Consider the following 17,884-nt stretch of genomic DNA (forward strand, 5'->3'; position numbering starts at 1 on the left):
TGCAAAGTACACACAGCCCAATGCTAGGCGTGGTCACTATACCTCACTGCTATCCAGTTATCTGCTGCAAAGCACATATTGGATAAAGATGAGCCCAGCTTTTAAAAAAAAATTCATTCCTGGAATGTGGACGTCACTGGCAATGCCAGCATTTATTGTCCATCCCTAATTTTTTTTTTTTTTAAATTCGTAGCCAATCGTTCCAATTCTTTGTCAAATCACAAACACCAGAGGTCACCTTGCACACATCAAGGATCACTCTGCGCCAATGCTCTTAGCCAAAAGGCCTAGAGCCACTGCACCGTTCCTGGAAGTACTGCAATACCAGGTTCGTGCCATGGAGGTGGATGGGTCAAGCCACCCCACCCACCATCCCTAATGGCCCTTGAGAAGGTGGTGAGCTGCTCCCAGTGCTGTCAAGGAGTTCCAGAATTTTTGACCCTGCGACGATGAAGGAACAATATACTTCCAAGTCAGGATGGTGCATGTCTTGGAGGGAACTTGGGCAGCAGGTGTATGGGAACACCATCACCCACATGTAGGTGATTGAGGTCGCAGATTTAGGAGGTGCTGTTGAAGCCTTGACGAGTTGCTGCAGTGCAATTTGTAGATGGTACACACTGCAGACATAGTACGCTGGCAGGAGTGAATGTTTAAGGTGGTAGATGGGGTGTCAATGAAGCAAGCTGCTTTATCCTGGATGGTGTTGGGCTGTGTTGTTGGAGCTGCACTTGCTGCTCAGTGAACATTGAGGAATTGTCATGTGAATATTTGGGGGTGAGGGAGAAATCATATGGATTTGCTTGTATAAGAACACCTTTAACAGGATATGCCAAAGCACTTAAAACCAATCTCTTAAGGATGCCGTTGAGGATCGCTTTGAGGTCCCAGAGATTGGAGCGTAGGCAGGACCACTAGCAGGGCTCAGTGCAGAAGAGCAGTAAGTGTGCACTAGGTCCGTGCAGCAGAGCTTGGTCTTGGTTAACCCTTGCCACTGGATCAAGAGCTGTGTCAAGCTAGTGTGGTGGCTGGTGTGCAACAGCTATGCCACATTAAGAATCCACACACAGGCATCTTCCACCCTTCAATATGTAGGGCCTGGAAACATCAGGTCCCTCATTGAAACACCTCGGAACTCATCCCTTTTTGGTGTGGAAGTGGGGCATCCCTAATATGAGGGATTGCCTAATATTATACAACCAACAAATTACTTTTGAAGTGGTTAGTTATAAACAAATTTTATCAATCCAATTATGATTATGAGAAAAGCCATTAGCACAAAATACTCAAACAAAAAATGCTAGAAATACTCCGGTCAAGCAGCATCTGTGAAGAGAAACAGTTAACGTTGCAGACTGACAACCATTCACCAGACAAGGTCAACAACTTGAGATGCTAAACTTTGATTCTACACAACCAGTAGCTGGTTTTTGTTCACTAACCACCACCGTTCCCTTTAACCTGCACAGCACTCCAGGGATCCCACACAGCCAGATTCAATGCAGAAAACCATGCTGGCACACTTTTGAAATGTCCGTGCAGCACCAAAAAAAAAAACCAGGGGAAACTTACACACCCACCAAAACCTTCCATGCCTGGCACCTAAGCCATTTCAATGCACTAGCCAGCCTCCCACAATCTATTGCAAAACTCTGCTGCCTGTGCCCTATCCTGCATCATGTCCTGTTCACCTCACCCCTATCCCTGCTAACCCACATTAGGAACCAAACTCAGTTCCTGACTCCTCCTGCTTCTGTGCAATCCCTACCCACTGGGCAACATGCTTTCCACTACCTCAGCACCATAGAAAAGCATGACACAGGAGGCCATTCGGCTCATGCTCTAGAACCCCCATTGGGTTAGTTTTGGAGCCATTAACATCCCACTGGCAGAAGTAGTCTTGTACAACCACATTGGGAACAATATTTAACCAAACATATGCTTTATTAGTACATCAGCACACTACTGAATAATACAAATAGTATCTGGTTCAAGGTAATTAACAGAAGATGCTGGAAACACTCAGCGTGTGGAGATTTAATGCTTCAGGTCAATGACCTTTCAAAAGGTTCAATGTACTGGACGATGTTCCATTGTAGGCACCACTGCACTTGCAGGCAGATCTAAAAACAAAAGGAAAGCACGTGAATGGTGGCTAACGTTTCTTTAATACCAAATCACATCACAAGACACTGATCTCAGTCCCATATCCGCAAGCATCATCCAACAGTCCACAATACATTGGTCGTCATCACTGATCAGAAATGTCGCATCTATTAAGCTGCATCCAGTGAACAGCAATGGTTGAGCATCCATTTGATGTAGACAGGAGCAGACGCCGATAAAACTAAAAGCACTCAGTCAAAGTTCAAGAATTCTTACCTTTAAAAAACACATTTGAACTGAAACCATCTCGTTACAGAAATCTTCCATTTAATCTTTGGAAGCAACCTAGAACATAAATTGGTGCAAATTAGATTCAGGAACAATCTGAGACGTAGCTACTTATTTCTCAAGATGCTGTCTTAACTGACTCTGACCACCACAGAACAATCCAGATGAGATGCAGAGCCAGTTAATTCTGCTCTACCTCCGTTGCTGAACACAAGACCGGTAGGCAGGTCTCATGGGAAAGGATGTGGAGGACGGGAACACTATTGGCACCAATGTTGCCCATGCCACAGAATGCATGGGCCACCACATGCGGTTTTCCCACTAAAAGCCACGCAGCTTAAAGGGAACATTCATTAACTCATGTCCAACACTGAATGGACAAGGAGTTATTTTAAAGCTTTAGATGCAATATTGCATAATTTGTGAACCTACTGCTGTAATATCAGACAATGGTTGAAACTCTGGTCTGGAAACATCCATGGTGTAGCATTAGTTAGCAGAACTGCCGCTTTGCACAGGCAGCACCCCGGTTTTCCACACCAACGCACAAGTTTGTTTACGTCCAGTGCTATTATTTAGCTCTAAATTGGTTCAAGAAGTAGTAAACCCAGGAAAGTAGTGAGCAGCACTCTACAGGTGCTAGGCTAGGTGTATGCTTATGTATGGTGTATCGGTTGGTACATAGTACAGTCATATACAGCCCTCCCGTGGTTCAGAAAATTCTGTTTTGGCACCCGTCAGGTCCCAAGGGACCAGAGGTCCAACTTGTATGCAAGGCAAAAAATCAGCAGAATGCCAGATGTCATGTTGTAGTAAATCCAATAGAAAGGAATGAAACAAATTATATGACCCACCAGCCTTCCAGTTAAGCCTACCTGGCACACATTTACCATCACCTGGCACAGGAACAAGGCCTCAGGAGCTATCAAGTAAATGGCCCTGCAAAAAAAGTAAAACTTGAGCAGAACATCCCAGTTATGTGTACAGATCTAAAAATCACATGCTTATTACAGGCAACTCTCAATTATCCGGGTCCCTCAAGGATTGGGCTATGCTGGGTAAACGAATTCGCCATTGTAGCGAGTGGACATTATAAAATTAAAACTTCAATGAATAAATACTGTGCAATCAGCTACAAACAGTAACAAGGCAGATTAAGTATGGACATTACTAGCATGCACACAGGTGGCCTTGAGCAGGCGATTGTCCAGCTCCGGGGTTCTGGAGCGCACTGCCGTCCCGGGCTGAAAGGACTCGGTCAGCAGCGGCCGAGAGAGACAGCGGCTGCAGCAACGTGCACACACGGAATTGTAAATGCCTTTACAACGGTTTCCTGTTGCATCCATGTGCAGATAATCGAGAGTTGCCTGTATATGCATCCATCATTCCAGTCAGCCATTATATACACAACATCCATTCAATCTCACACAATCTGTTGCAGCAAAGATGTAGGAGAGTCGAGTGACAATCAGAGGAAATACAAGACCAACGCTGTCAAAGTCTCTCCAATTTTCTCTTGCATGTTGTTGGAGAAGCCACAACTACCAACTGTGAAGCTGCAGTCCTCGGTTACCATGCATCAAGGTGACTACCCCTGGGATAGACAAGTGAACATGCACATTCAAAACCCATGACCCTGACCACCTAGAAGGACAAGGGCAGCAGGCATCTGGGACCACCACCAAGTCACACCACATAGATGGGAGTGTCCAAATTCCTGGAACTCCCTCTCTAAAAACACCCAGTACCTGCACCACAAGGACTGCGGCAGTTCAAGGCAGCAGCTGACCATCCACCTGCCAGCAAGGCCCACATTGCAGGAACTAAAAAAACCACTTTGGATGCCTAATTTTCTTGATAGGTGTTTAACTCTATGGGAGATCTTTGAATATTTATGAAATCTTTTTGGCCCCAGGAATAACTCCCCTGCTCTTCTTCGAAAAAGTGCCATGGGATCTTTTCCGTCCACCTGAGGGGGCAGACGGGACTTCGGTTCAACATCTCATCCGAAAGACAGCACCTCTGACAATGTAGCACTCCCTTGGAGAGTCAACCTGGATTTTTGTGCTCAAGTCCCTGGAATGGGCCTCAAACCCACAACCTTCCGACTCAGGCGAGGGTGCTACCCAAGAGCCACGGCTGACAAGAGGAATGATTCAATACTTTTCCATGTACTTACTTCAATCATCTTTTAAGCTTTACTTGGAGGAGAGTCAATACTGCACACGGCAGCAGAGACCAGTAATGGCAAACCAGCAATTTCCTGCGACAGTACATCTGCAAGACATGAAATCAATTGTTAGCTGCGTTGCTGAGCATTGCCAGACAAAGCTTCTGGCTGGAAGCAGACGGTAAAGTTCTGAAAGGGAACAGGATTTTTGCACTGAAAAGCATTACAATTTAAATTAAACCCAAATACCTTGCAGATTGCTAAATACTAATCACATTAGCAATTGTGTTAAATGCTTACCAATTGCAAACCTAAAGCATTAACAGGCACTATTGTTTTCCATACAAATGTTGCTAATCAGATACAGCATAAACCTGAACAGCGACCGTCAATGGAATAATTTCACTCTGGGCACCTGTTTTGACCACATGAGCTACAGAAACCAGCTGAACGTGGCTTCGATCAGGGCCTGGCATAGGGAGGGTTTGCGCAGGTCATTGGTACATCCAGGACATGGAGCTACAGCAAAAGCAGATCAGCACACAATCAAACAATATTCAAAGGCCCAACAGGATGCTGGCCTCAATCTCAAGGATGAGAATACAAAAAGGGTAGATTCAAGAGATGAGGGGGTTTCCTTATGAAAATAGGTGGAGCCTATTCTACTGGAATTCCAATTAGAATGAGAGGCGATCATATCGAAACATGTAACAATGAGGGGGCTCGACAAGGTGGATGCAAAGAGGATATTTCCACTCATAGGGGAAACTAAAACTAAGGTTATAGTCTCAGAATAAGGGGCCACCCATTTAAAACTGAGATGAGGAGGAATTTCTCAGAGGGCTGTAAATCTGTGGAATTCTCTGCCCTGGAGAGCTGCAGAGACTGGGCCATTGAATATATTTAAGACAGAGATACAGATTTGAGCAATAAGGGAGTAAAGGGTTATGGGGAGCGGGCAGGGAAGTGGAGCAAAGTACATGATCAGACCAGCCATGATCTTATTGAATGGTGGAGCAGGCTCGAGGGGCCAGGTGGCCGACTCCTGCTCCTATTTCTTATGTTCCAAGTTATGCTGCAGCTATACAAAACCCTGGCTAGACCAGAAGAACTGAGCACAGTTGTGGGCACCACACCATAGGACGATATTGATTGACCTTGCTTGAAGGAAGTGCAGCGTAGGTTTACTAGAATGATACCCCTACTCAAAAAGGTTAAGTTACAAGGAGATATTAAACAATTAAGGGATGATCTGATCAAAGTTCAAGATATTAAGGGGGACAGAGGGTAGATAGAGAAATTATTTCTGCTGGTTGGGGATTCTAGGACTCGGGGACAGACCTTTCAGGAAGGAAGTTAGTAAACACAGGGCATATATGAATATTGGGGAAGACTGAAGACATTTAGTCCCTGCCATGCCATTCCATAGCCACTGATTCCATCCTCTCCCCAACTTCTGTCACCACAAGGCTGAACCAGGCTGTTCACAACCTTGGTATCATTTGACCCTGAAGTGAGCTTTCGACCACATAACCAAAAACACCTATTTCTAGCTTGTCGCCACCTTTGCTTCAGCTCATCTGTTGAAGCCCTCATCTATGCCTTTGTTACCTCTAGACTTGACCATTCCAATACTCTCTGGGCTGGCCACCCACATGCTATCCTACATTAACCAGTATCCCAACTCGCACCAAGTTCTGCTACTGTTAAGCAACATCTCGATTTAAAAATTCTCATCCTGGTTTTTAAATCCATCCACAGCCTCAACCATCCCTATCTCCAATCTCCTCCAGTCCCACATACACTCCCCACCCCTCCTCCTCTATCCCATCCCCCCATCCATCCTGAGATCTCCACACTCCTAATTCTGCCCTCGAGCATCCATTATAATCTCTCCACCATTGGTGGTCATGCCTTCTGTTGCCTGGACCCCAAGCTCTGGAACTCCCTCCCTAAATCTCTCCACCTCTTTCCTCCTTAATTCACTTTAAAGCCTCTCTTTGACCAAGCTTGTGCTAACTTCTCCTTGTGGCTTGGTGTCAAATTTTTTTATTTTAAATCACACAATACTGCTGTAAAGACCCTGGAGACATTTCACTACGTTAAAAGGCACTACATAAAAAAGTTAGTTTAGAAGTTTGGGACTCTTCTACAAATGGCAATTGATAATTAACAACTTTAAAATTGGAGTTTGACAAGATGTTTGTTAACTAAAAAGGTATCAAGGGATAGAAACATAGAAAATGGGTGCAGGAGTAGGCTATTCGGCCCTTCTAGCCTGCACCGCCATTCAATGAGTTCATGGCTGAACATGCAACTTCAGTACCCCATTCCTGCTTTCTCGCCATACCCCTTGATTCCCCGAGTAGTAAGGACTACATCGAACTCCTTTTTGAATATATTTAGTGAATTGGCCTCAACTACTTTCTGTGGTAGAGAATGCCACAGGTTCACCACTCTCTGGGTGAAGAAATTCCTCCTCATCTCGATGTGGGGCAAAGGCGGGTATAGGGAGTTGGGTCACAGATCAGACAGGATGTCATTGAATGGCAAAACAGGTTCGAGGGGCTGAATGGCCTCCCCCTCGCATCCCCTCCCGATATCGAGATGTCCTCCAAGGGCAGCCATTGCCCCGAGATAGCAGCCAAACGCAGGCAAGGGGGGAAAAAACCGCATTATGCGATCGATTACTCAAAAAATGGTCGGGGAATAAAATCAATTATCATCCGAATAAAATATTTATGGTAACTTTACGATGTTACAGCCAGTGCAATGTGACGGATGGCAGCGGATTGTTTCGCTAACTTCTTGCTTACCTTCAATGGCCGCCAGTGGACAGAGAGAACCAACCAGCCGCTCGCCGGCCTTTTATACCCCTGAGAGCGCTGCGCGCTGATTGGTCGGAGGGGGACCACCTGACCGCTCCGTCTTTCTGCGCGTGCGCGCTGTCCACACCGCCGTGCATTGTGGGGAATGTAGTCCACTGGGCCCACAAAGCCTTGGAATGGAGTGAAAATAAATTTAAAACTCGCCAGATGCATCGGGAAAGTTCCCACAGACAAATACAAACGCAGCCGGCCTGTTGGAGGAGCTGCAATGCTGATTTTTGGAAAAAGATGGACAACTCGTCCCAGAGGGCCCTGCGGGTCAGGGGGTCAGCGCGGCGGGTCAGGGGTCAGCGCGGCGGGGCAACAGGTCGGTTGCTATGTGAGGCCTAGCGGGGTGTGTGTGTGTGTGAGCCCGGAGCCCGGAGCCCGGAGCCCCCCAGCCATCCCCAGCCCCCGGGCCTTTCAAGGCCATGTTCAGAGCCCTGTCCACCGGCAGCTGGTGGGGAGCGGCCGGCGGGCCCGAGCCGGCGGAGGAGCGGCTGTTGCCGGCATCACAGGCCGAGCCCGGAGCCATCCTGGAGCAGGCCCGCGGGGTGGGAAGTGAGTCGCTGCCTCTGGCCGGCATTTACATTCTTATAGCGCCTGTCACCGCCTCGGGCAGTCCCAGAGCAGCAGGTCAATGTGCGCACAGCAAGCTCCCACACACACAGCGATGTGATAATGACCAGATAATCTGTTTCAGTGATGTTGGTTGGGGGATAAATATTGGTCCCAGGACCCCGGTTTAATGTTTCATCCGAAAGACGGCCCCTCCGACAGTGCGGCACTCCCTCTGTACTGCCCCTCTGACAGTGCGGCACTCCCTCAGTACTGCCCCTCCCACAGTGCGGCACTCCCTCAGTACTGCCCCTCCCACAGTGCGGCACTCCCTCAGTACTGCCCCTCCAACAGTGCGGCACTCCCTCAGTACTGCCCCTCCGACAGTACGGCGCTCCCTCAGTACTGCCCCTCCGACAGTGCAACACTCCCTCAGCACTGGCCCTCTGACAGTGCGGCACTCCCTCTGTACTGCCCCTCTGACAGTGCGGCACTCCCTCAGTACTGCCCCTCCGACAGTGTGGCGCTCCCTCAGTACTGCCCCTCCGACAGTGCAACACTCCCTCAGCACTGGCCCTCTGACAGTGCGGCACTCCCTCTGTACTGCCCCTCTGACAGTGCGGCACTCCCTCAGTACTGCCCCTCCGACAGTGTGGCGCTCCCTCAGTACTGCCCCTCCGACAGTGCGGCGCTCCCTCAGTACTGCCCCTCTGACAGTGCGGGGCTCCCTCAGTACTGCCCCTCCGACAGTGCGGCTCTCCCTCAGTACTGCCCCTCCGACAGTGCGGCTCTCCCTCAGTACTGCCCCTCCGACAGTGCGGCACTCCCTCAGTACTGCCCCTCCGACAGTGCGGCACTCCCTCAGTATTGCCCCTCCGACAGTGCGGCACTCCCTCAGTACTGCCCCTCCGACAGTGCGGCGCTCCCTCAGTACTGCCCCTCCGACAGTGCAACGCTCCCTCAGTACTGCCCCTCCGACAGTGCAGCTCTCCCTCAGTACTGCCCCTCCGACAGTGCGGCACTCCCTCAGTACTGCCCCTCCGACAGTGCAGCACTCCCTCAGTACTGCCCCTCTGACAGTGCGGCACTCCCTCAGTACTGCCCCTCCGACAGTGCAACACTCCCTCAGCACTGGCCCTCTGACAGTGCGGCACTCCCTCTGTACTGCCCCTCTGACAGTGCGGCACTCCCTCAGTACTGCCCCTCCGACAGTGCGGCGCTCCCTCAGTACTGCCCCTCCGACAGTGCGGCGCTCCCTCAGTACTGCCCCTCCGACAGTGCGGCGCTCCCTCAGTACTGCCCCTCCGACAGTGCAACGCTCCCTCAGTACTGCCCCTCCGACAGTGCAGCACTCCCTCAGTACCGCCCCTCCGACAGTGCAGCACTCCCTCAGTACCGCCCCTCCGACAGTGCGGCGCTCCCTCAGTACTGCCCCTCCGACAGTGCGGCGCTCCCTCAGTACTGCCCCTCCGACAGTGCAACGCTCCCTCAGTACTGCCCCTCCGACAGTGCAGCTCTCCCTCAGTACTGCCCCTCCGACAGTGCGGCACTCCCTCAGTACTGCCCCTCCGACAGTGCAGCACTCCCTCAGTACTGCCCCTCTGACAGTGCGGCACTCCCTCAGTACTGCCCCTCCGACAGTGCAACACTCCCTCAGCACTGGCCCTCTGACAGTGCGGCACTCCCTCTGTACTGCCCCTCTGACAGTGCGGCACTCCCTCAGTACTGCCCCTCCGACAGTGCGGCGCTCCCTCAGTACTGCCCCTCCGACAGTGCGGCGCTCCCTCAGTACTGCCCCTCCGACAGTGCGGCGCTCCCTCAGTACTGCCCCTCCGACAGTGCAACGCTCCCTCAGTACTGCCCCTCCGACAGTGCAGCACTCCCTCAGTACCGCCCCTCCGACAGTGCGGCGCTCCCTCAGTACTGCCCCTCCGACAGTGCGGCGCTCCCTCAGTACTGCCCCTCCGACAGTGCGGCGCTCCCTCAGTACTGCCCCGACGACAGTGCGGCGCTCCCTCAGTACTGCCCCGACGACAGTGCGGCGCTCCCTCAGTACTGCCCCTCCGACAGTGCGGCGCTCCCTCAGTACTGCCCCTCCGACAGTGCAGCTCTCCCTCAGTACTGTCCCTCCGACAGTGCGGCTCTCCCTCAGTACTGCCCCTCCGACAGTGCGGCACTCCCTCAGTACTGCCCCTCCGACAGTGCGGCACTCCCTCAGTATTGCCCCTCCGACAGTGCGGCACTCCCTCAGTACTGCCCCTCCGACAGTGCGGCACTCCCTCGGTACTGCCCATCCGACAGTGCGGCGCTCCCTCAGTACTGCCCCTCCGACAGTGCAGCGCTCCCTCAGTACTGCCCCTCCGACAGTGCGGCCCTCCCTCCGACAGTGCCCCTCCGACAGTGCAGCACTCCCTCAGTACTGGAGTGGGACTTGAACCTGTCATCATCATAGGCGGTCCCTCGAACGGGGATGACTTGTTTCCACAAGAGTTCACAGATGTTTCAATGAAGGACCCAATGTTCCAGTCCTGAACTCCAATTGAGGGGGTGGAAGATGCAACCTATGACCTTCTGAGTCAGAGGCGAGGGTGCACACAAACATGCCATTATAAAGCAGTATCAGTTGTATCACCAATTGCAAGTGCCACTGATTCGGAGTGACAGTCTGTCACTGCTTATGGATTAAAATGTGACGTGTTTCCTTAACCATCACTTGTTAAGTGAATTTGCAATCTGTTTCCTCAGTAATGACCGCTTTGGATTTTGAATGCTATTTAAGGAAAAGGGTGAAGGACGCTTCCAGAATTGGGGGCATAGTATCTCAGGATAAGGGGTCGGCCATGTAGGACTGAGATGAGGAAGAATTTCTTCACTTGGAGGGTGGTGAATCTTTGGAATTCTCTGCCCCAGATCAATAGATGTTTGGAGTCTAGGGGAATCAAAGGTCAAGGGATATGGGGATAGTGCAGGAAAGTGGAGTTGAGTTCGAAGATCAGCCATGATCTAATTTAATGGCGGAGCAGGCTCGAGAGGCTGTATGGCCTGCTCCTACTCCTGCTCCTAATTTTTATGTTCTTATGTTAACATGTGAAAGTCTATGATTGAGACTCATAGTAATTGTATGTAGCTGTCACATGAGAAGATCAGAAAATGCTGGAAACACTCAGCATGAAAGGTATCTCTTGTGATGTTGCATGAGGAGTCAAGACTAAATATAGTCTTCAAATTTCGATGGTAATGGATAATTGGAGCAGGGTATGTAGTTGTAATTTACTCTCCATTTAAAAGTCATAGAATCTGTCTTTATTTTTATATATTCCCACATTAAATTCCTTGGTCCACATCGTGCTGTAATTACATCCACCTGCCAGAGGTGCAGAGCCTCCTGCGGAAGGAGACGTGATTATAACGGGCCAAGTTTACATCGCCAGTTTCAATCACAGGTCTAAATTAGGATTTGTAATTGGGATAATTGAACAGGAAGTGTGCGGATGCAAGATGTTTCATCTATCGATAAAACTAAAGACGGTTCAGATATGATGAGTTTATTCGGACTCTCATGCGAAACAGAGAGAGGGCGGACAGGAAAGACAAAAGGGTAAATGCTGTTACCTTTTTGTGCCCTTCAATGTGTCTGGCTCAGTAAAGTTGGCGATTGCGTAGAGGCAGAAATCCTGCATGCACTCTCAGTTACTGTTTGTGGGAAGGCAAAAGAAAGCTTGGAGAAGATTGTACACTAACAAAATGAAACAAAACTTCAAGTATGAAATAGTATCACTATTTTTCACACCACATTGCTGTATTAGGAAATATTTTGACAAAACAATGCAAGCCATTAATTTAGGTCTCAGAAACTTAAAGGTATGATATTTTGCATGCTAAACCTGTAAGTAAAAGACATTTAAAAATGCTGAGTACAGCATAATTGTGACTTGACATATATTTTTTAATTGCAGGTTACCTGCGTAATGTCGCCACATCTGCTACAAGGAAAGTATCGGACTCGATGCGAGAAACTGCTCAAACAATAAAGAAATCTGTAGAGGAGCATAAAATAGACAATCTCCTTGATAAGGTTTGAACAACTACAGTATTGCAAGAAAATATATATTAGAACAAGGTTATAAGAACATAAAAAATAGGAGCAGGAGTAGGCCATTTGGCCTCTCGAGCCTGCCCCGCCATTCAGTAAGATCATGGCCGATCTGATCTTCCTGCTCCCCATAACGCTTGATTCCCCTATCGTTCAAGAATCTGTCTATCGCCATCTTAAATATATTCAATGACCCAGCCTCCACAGCTCTCTGGGGTAGAGAATTAAAAGATTCATGACCCTCCGAGAGAAGAAAATCCTCCTCATTTCCATTTAAATGGGCAACCCCTTATTCTGAGACTGTGCCCCCTCGTTCTAGACTCTCCCACGAGGCGAAACATCCTCTCTGCATCTACCTTGTCAAGCCCCCTCAGAATCTTATACGTTTCAGTAAGTTATGAGCTTTAAGTTGGAGTTTCCGCTGAGCGCTGAAGACAGCGGCCGAGAAATAAGTCGTGGGCGGTGGCGCGAGACAGGCAGTATCAGATTGACTGCCCATTCTACACGTTCAACGCCATCGCAGTCTGCGGCCGATCCAATACCGACCGCTTCGTGCCACTGCCAGAGATGAATTTCTCAGCCAGTGTGCTAGTACCCCATGTATGTTAACCTGGTGAGGTGTTCATGTGGTAAAACCAGTTTGACAGTAGTGCTAATGGGATAGCATTGATAATATAGGGGTTTAATTTCTTTCACACACACAATTGTTCGCCTGTTAAAATAACAGCGGCAGGAATTAAATGCAAATGCATGATCTAGTCCACGATAGTGCTCCGATGCAATGAGATTATTGACTCGAGGATTTTCACTTTTACCAACATAGGAACAATGACGGGCAGTAAAAGACCGTCTGGTCCATCTGGCCTGTCCCATCCCATTGCGATATATTATGTATCACAACATATACACTCCACCCCACCCCAAACCCTGTGATCGCCTGGGAGAGGCAAAAGGACAGATCAAAAACCCAGGCCAATTTGGGATTTAAAAAATCTGGGAAATTCCTTTCCGACCCAGCTAGGCGATCAAAACTAGTCCATAGCACTACACGCTCCACTGGAGTCATGACCCGTGACATTGGACATGAACTGAATACAGGTGCAGCGTCCCGAATCCGGATCCCTCGGGACTGAGGTCGTTCCGGATTCTGCGTTTTCCCGGACTTTGGAACGTCCTTTTGACGTCACGAATCCGGAAACACCCGAGCCCAGGTTCGGGTAATAGCGGATTTCGAAACGACAGAATGTGGGGGGGGGGGGGGGGCGGTTTGCTCACCGAGGAGCTGTTCGGGTCGCCGGCCCCGTCGGTGAGGTCGTCGGGCGGGGCCCAGCAGCCAAGGAGTTGTTCGGGCGGGGCCCCGCCAAAGAGGAAGTGTTCGGGGGGGGCCCCGCCAAAGAGGAAGTGTTCGGGCGGGGCCCCGCCAAAGAGGAAGTGTTCGGGCAGGGCCCCGCCAAAGAGGAAGTGTTCGGGCAGGGCCCCGCCAAAGAGGAAGTGTTCGGGCGGGGCCCCGCCGAAGAGGAAGTGTTCGGGCAGGGCCCCGCCAAAGAGGAAGTGTTCGGGCAGGGCCCCGCCAAAGAGGAAGTGTTCGGGCGGGGCCCCGCCGAAGAGGAAGTGTTCGGGGGGGGCCCCGCCAAAGAGGAAGTGTTCGGGCAGGGCCCCGCCGAAGAGGAAGTGTTCGGGCAGGGCCCCGCCGAAGAGGAAGTGTTCGGGCAGGGCCCCGCCAAAGAGGAAGTGTTCGGGGGGGGCCCCGCCAAAGAGGAAGTGTTCGGGCAGGGCCCCGCCGAAGAGGAAGTGTTCGGGCAGGGCCCCGCCGAAGAGGAAGTGTTCGGGCAGGGCCCCGCCGAAGAGGAAGTGTTCGGGCAGGGCCCCGCCGAAGAGGAAGTGTTCGGGGGGGGCCCCGCCGAAGAGGAAGTGTTCGGGCAGGGCCCCGCCGAAGAGGAAGTGTTCGGGCAGGGCCCCGCCGAAGAGGAAGTGTTCGGGCAGGGCCCCGCCGAAGAGGAAGTGTTCGGGCAGGGCCCCGCCGAAGAGGAAGTGTTCGGGCAGGGCCCCGCCGAAGAGGAAGTGTTCGGGCAGGGCCCCGCCGAAGAGGAAGTGTACCTGAGGTAAGGACGGCGAGGCGAGGGGCGATGAAGCGAAGCCAGAGGTCGGGCAGCGGCGGGACTTCGAGGTCGGCGGGTCCAGATTCTGGAACATTTCACGGATTCCGGACGACGCTGCCACCAATCGGCCCGCATTCCGGAACTCCGTATTTTGGACGCTGCACCTGTACAGTACTTGTAGGCCAGTAGATCTATCCTTGCCCTTTCTGTTGCTGCTGCCTATTTTACTAACAGCTGGCAAATTACAGCTCGCACAACTGCAAAGCGTCAGGTTTGACTGCTGGCAGTAGATGATACTTGTGGCCAATCATGTTTCGAGTAACAATAGTTTTTACTAACCACACACTACAAAAATCAAGTCCTACAGATTTAGTTTTCAGGTTCTTTTGTGGACATTGCTACTCAGCGCTGCATGATGTCGACGTCAGATGTACAGTACTACAATTGTACAGGGCTTTTGTGAGACCACGCGTGGAGTACTATGCACAGTTTTGACCTCCTTTTCTGAGGAAAGACATACTTTCATTCGAGACATGCAACAAAGGTTCACTGGATTGATTTCTGGGATGAGAGGGTTATCCTTTGAGGAGAGATTGTGTAGATTGGGCCGATACTCTCTGGAGTTCAGAAGAATGAGAGGTGATCTCATTGAAACATAAGATTCTGAGGGGGATTGACAGGGTAGATGCTGAGAGGTTGTTTCCCCCGGGCTGGAGAGTCTAGAACCAGGGGTCACAGTCTCAGGATAAGAGGTCGGCAATTTAAGACTGAGATGAGGAAGAATTTCTTCACTCAGAGGATTGTGAATCTTTGGAATTCTCTGCCCCAGAGGGCTGTGGATGGTCAGTCAATGAGTATATTCAAGGCTGAGATAGATAGATTTTTGGACTCTTAAGAGAATCAAGGGTATGGAGATCGGGCGGGAAAGTGGAGTTGAGATTGAAGATTAGCCATGATCTTATTGATCGTACATCAATGGCTCAGTTTGCCACAAACTAATCTAAATTTCCTCTGATAAACCTGTTTTTTAAAATGTTGTGCCATAACAGAAGAACCGGGACTCTGTGCTGCTGAAAGTGCCTATTTATTTGTTGGCGGTCCAGACCGAAGTTGAACAGCCGCATAACTGCAGTAGTTGCAACGCAGAAGTGCAAATGAGTTAACCAACTATTCTTCACACATTATGCAAACAGTTCTTGGCTCGTTCATGCTGTAATGAGAATAGAGTATCGGGAAACAATGGGGGCGGAGGCAACTAATGATAGGAACGTTTACTGCTGTACTGCTAGGCAACCAGTACCCATATTGATGAGTCTGCAGAGGGAGACTGTGCAGCGGAGGGTGCTCTTGTTATTGTTATAGTTACCTCAGCCGCTTACATAGAATCTAAGGACTGTTATAATTATCATAGCATTGGGAAAAATTGCTTTAATACTGCCAGAATTATAAACCAAATGGGTAACTTACAATTTTTAAAAAACGATCTAGTTATTGTTCCCACTTTTCTTCCCTGGTCTCTTGTATCACACACACTCTGTTGGTGGGAGGATGGATAAGTGAATGTTCCCAGAACCCCACCCAGCCCAATGCGACGCTGAACAAGCAGCTTCAAGGTGCATAGTGCCAGGCACGAGGCTCCCAAAGCAAGTGCTCTATGCAGAGCTCCTTCACGGCAAACGAGCCAAAGGTGGGCAGCGGAAACGTTCCAAGGACACCCTCAAAGCCTCCCTGATAAAGTGCGACATCCCCACCGACACCTGGGAGTCCCTGGCCAAAGACCGCCCTAAGTGGAGGAAGTGCATCCGAGAGGGCGCTGAGCACCTCGAGTCTCATCGCCGAGAGCATGCAGAAACCAAGCGCAGGCAGCGGAAGGAGTGTGCGGCAAACCTGTCCCACCTGTGACAGGGACTGTGGTTCTCGTATTGGACTGTTCAGCCACTAAAGAACTCACTTCAGGAGTGGAAGCAAGCCTTCCTCGATTCCGAGGGACTGCCTAGGATGATGATGATGATGATAAATGGTAGCCTGTGGACAACTCTCCCAAAACCCTTTCTCCTTCTGGGGATTCTTGCATTTATATAGCGCCGTTCACGACTACCAGACGTCCCAAAGTGCTTTACAGCCAATTAAATACTTTTGAAGTGTAGTCACAGTTGTAATGTTGGAAACGCTGCAGCCAATTTGTGCACAGCAAGCTCCCACAAACAGCAATGTGATAATGACCCAGATAATCTGTTTTTAGTGATGTTGATTGAGGGATAAATATTGGCCCCAGGACACCGGGGATAACCCCTGCTCTTCTTCGAAATAGTGCCATGGGATCTTTTACGTTCACCTCGGTTTAACGTCTTATCTGAAAGACGGCACCTCCGACAGTCCAGCACTGCCCTGGAGTGTCGGCCTGGATTTTTGTCTCTCGAGTGGGACTTGAACCCAACAACCTTCTGACTCAGAGGCACGAGTGCTGCCCACTGAGCCACAGCTGACACCAAGCAGAGCAAGGCACTTGGCTCCACTTGAAACCAGCTCACAGAAACTTGGCCGTATTTTGAACACCAGTACAGCCACTGCCCGCGACAGTCCTCACCGCTCCCCAGCAGATTGAGTGATGCGTCCAACTCCCTTACCTTCCCCCATGTTGCTCCCTGCAGTCTCCCCACATGGCAGTTCCAAATCTTTATCGAGAAAACAAAACCGTTGAAGAAGTAAAATGGAGAAAACGACAAGGAACAAGAGTAACAGAAAAAGTGAAAAAGAGGCAAACACGTGGAGAAAAGTGATGGAAATTTAGCTTACACTTGGTGTATTTCTAGGCATTCCGCAGTATAGGAAATCCTACCCGTGCCCCACTGTTGTGGCACTGGGCATTGATATGCCAGTAAACTGGAAGGACTATACAGATGATTTTGAGATCAAGCAGTGGCATAAAAGAAAGAATTTGCATTTATATACTATGCTTTATCATGTTGTCAGACCACTCGCAGTGAGCTACTTATGAAATACAGTCAGTTATACAGGCAAATGTTGCAGCTAAATCGCGCACAACGAGGTCACAGAAACAGCAACTGAAGTGAATGATCAGTTACACTTTTTTTTGGGTTGAGGGAGAAATGTTAGCTAGGACACCAGGAGAATTTGCTCTTCTTCAAAAAATGCCACAGAATCTTTTATCTCCACCGGACCAGGTAAACAACCTTCACTTTAATGTCTCACCCAAATGACAGCACCTGCTCAGTGCTCCATTAAAGTGACCATTCTGGGAAACAGCGGCCAATATTCACGCAGCCGGTATCGACCCGCCATCCAGACGGACGGAATCGTGGGACGCCGGCAACATAAAGACCCAACACCCGTCACTGACCCACCAGCGGAGGCCCCCGGCCTCACCCTCCCTCGGAGACAGCGGGCAGCGAGCGCTCGGCCCAATCCGCACGGGGCACGGACGCTGCGCCCACCTGCCCCACACGGGGAAGGTGAGGGACGGCCCGAAGTGCGACTGTGGCCCTGAGTCCCAGACCCTGGAACACCTCACATCGACCGGCCCACTGAGATCTGTGGGTCCCAGACCCTGGAACACCTCACATCGACCGGCCCACTGAGATCTGTGGGTCCCAGACCCTGGAACATCTCACATCGACCGGCCCACTGACATCTGTGGGTCCCAGTCCCTGGAACATCTCACATCGACCGGCCCACTGACATC

At 50.3% G+C, this 17,884-nt stretch overlaps 1 protein-coding gene, 1 long non-coding RNA gene and 3 other non-coding genes across 5 annotated transcripts in view; 1 reads left to right on the plus strand and 4 right to left on the minus strand.

Moving 5' to 3' along the window:
• Positions 1-1,925: 1,925 nt before the first annotated feature.
• Positions 1,926-7,435, minus strand: LOC139279682 (uncharacterized). The gene is made up of 5 exons (XR_011596509.1): positions 7,381-7,435; positions 4,574-4,671; positions 3,270-3,333; positions 2,383-2,451; positions 1,926-2,123 (listed from the first exon to the last, which is right to left on the minus strand). It is a non-coding gene; the product is annotated as an uncharacterized lncRNA (long non-coding RNA).
• LOC139280453 (small nucleolar RNA SNORD99) lies at positions 2,191-2,263 on the minus strand. Its single transcript, XR_011596704.1, has one exon. It is a non-coding gene; the product is annotated as a small nucleolar RNA SNORD99 (small nucleolar RNA).
• On the minus strand, positions 3,839-3,974 carry LOC139280442 (small nucleolar RNA SNORA44). Its single transcript, XR_011596694.1, has one exon. It is a non-coding gene; the product is annotated as a small nucleolar RNA SNORA44 (small nucleolar RNA).
• LOC139280436 (small nucleolar RNA SNORA16B/SNORA16A family) lies at positions 4,895-5,037 on the minus strand. Its single transcript, XR_011596689.1, has one exon. It is a non-coding gene; the product is annotated as a small nucleolar RNA SNORA16B/SNORA16A family (small nucleolar RNA).
• A 302-nt stretch (positions 7,436-7,737) lies between the features above and the next one.
• Positions 7,738-17,884, plus strand: part of LOC139279683 (synapse-associated protein 1-like) — a 42,023-nt gene continuing 31,876 nt past the window's right edge. The window contains exons 1-2 of the mRNA XM_070898795.1: positions 7,738-7,992; positions 11,946-12,064. Coding sequence (XP_070754896.1) covers positions 7,863-7,992; positions 11,946-12,064 — 249 coding nt within the window. The 5' untranslated portion in view covers positions 7,738-7,862. The remainder of the gene's footprint in view (positions 7,993-11,945; positions 12,065-17,884) is intronic.

The sequence above is a fragment of the Pristiophorus japonicus genome, chromosome 14 (assembly GCF_044704955.1).
Source record: "Pristiophorus japonicus isolate sPriJap1 chromosome 14, sPriJap1.hap1, whole genome shotgun sequence".
Taxonomy (NCBI): Eukaryota; Metazoa; Chordata; class Chondrichthyes; family Pristiophoridae; genus Pristiophorus; species Pristiophorus japonicus.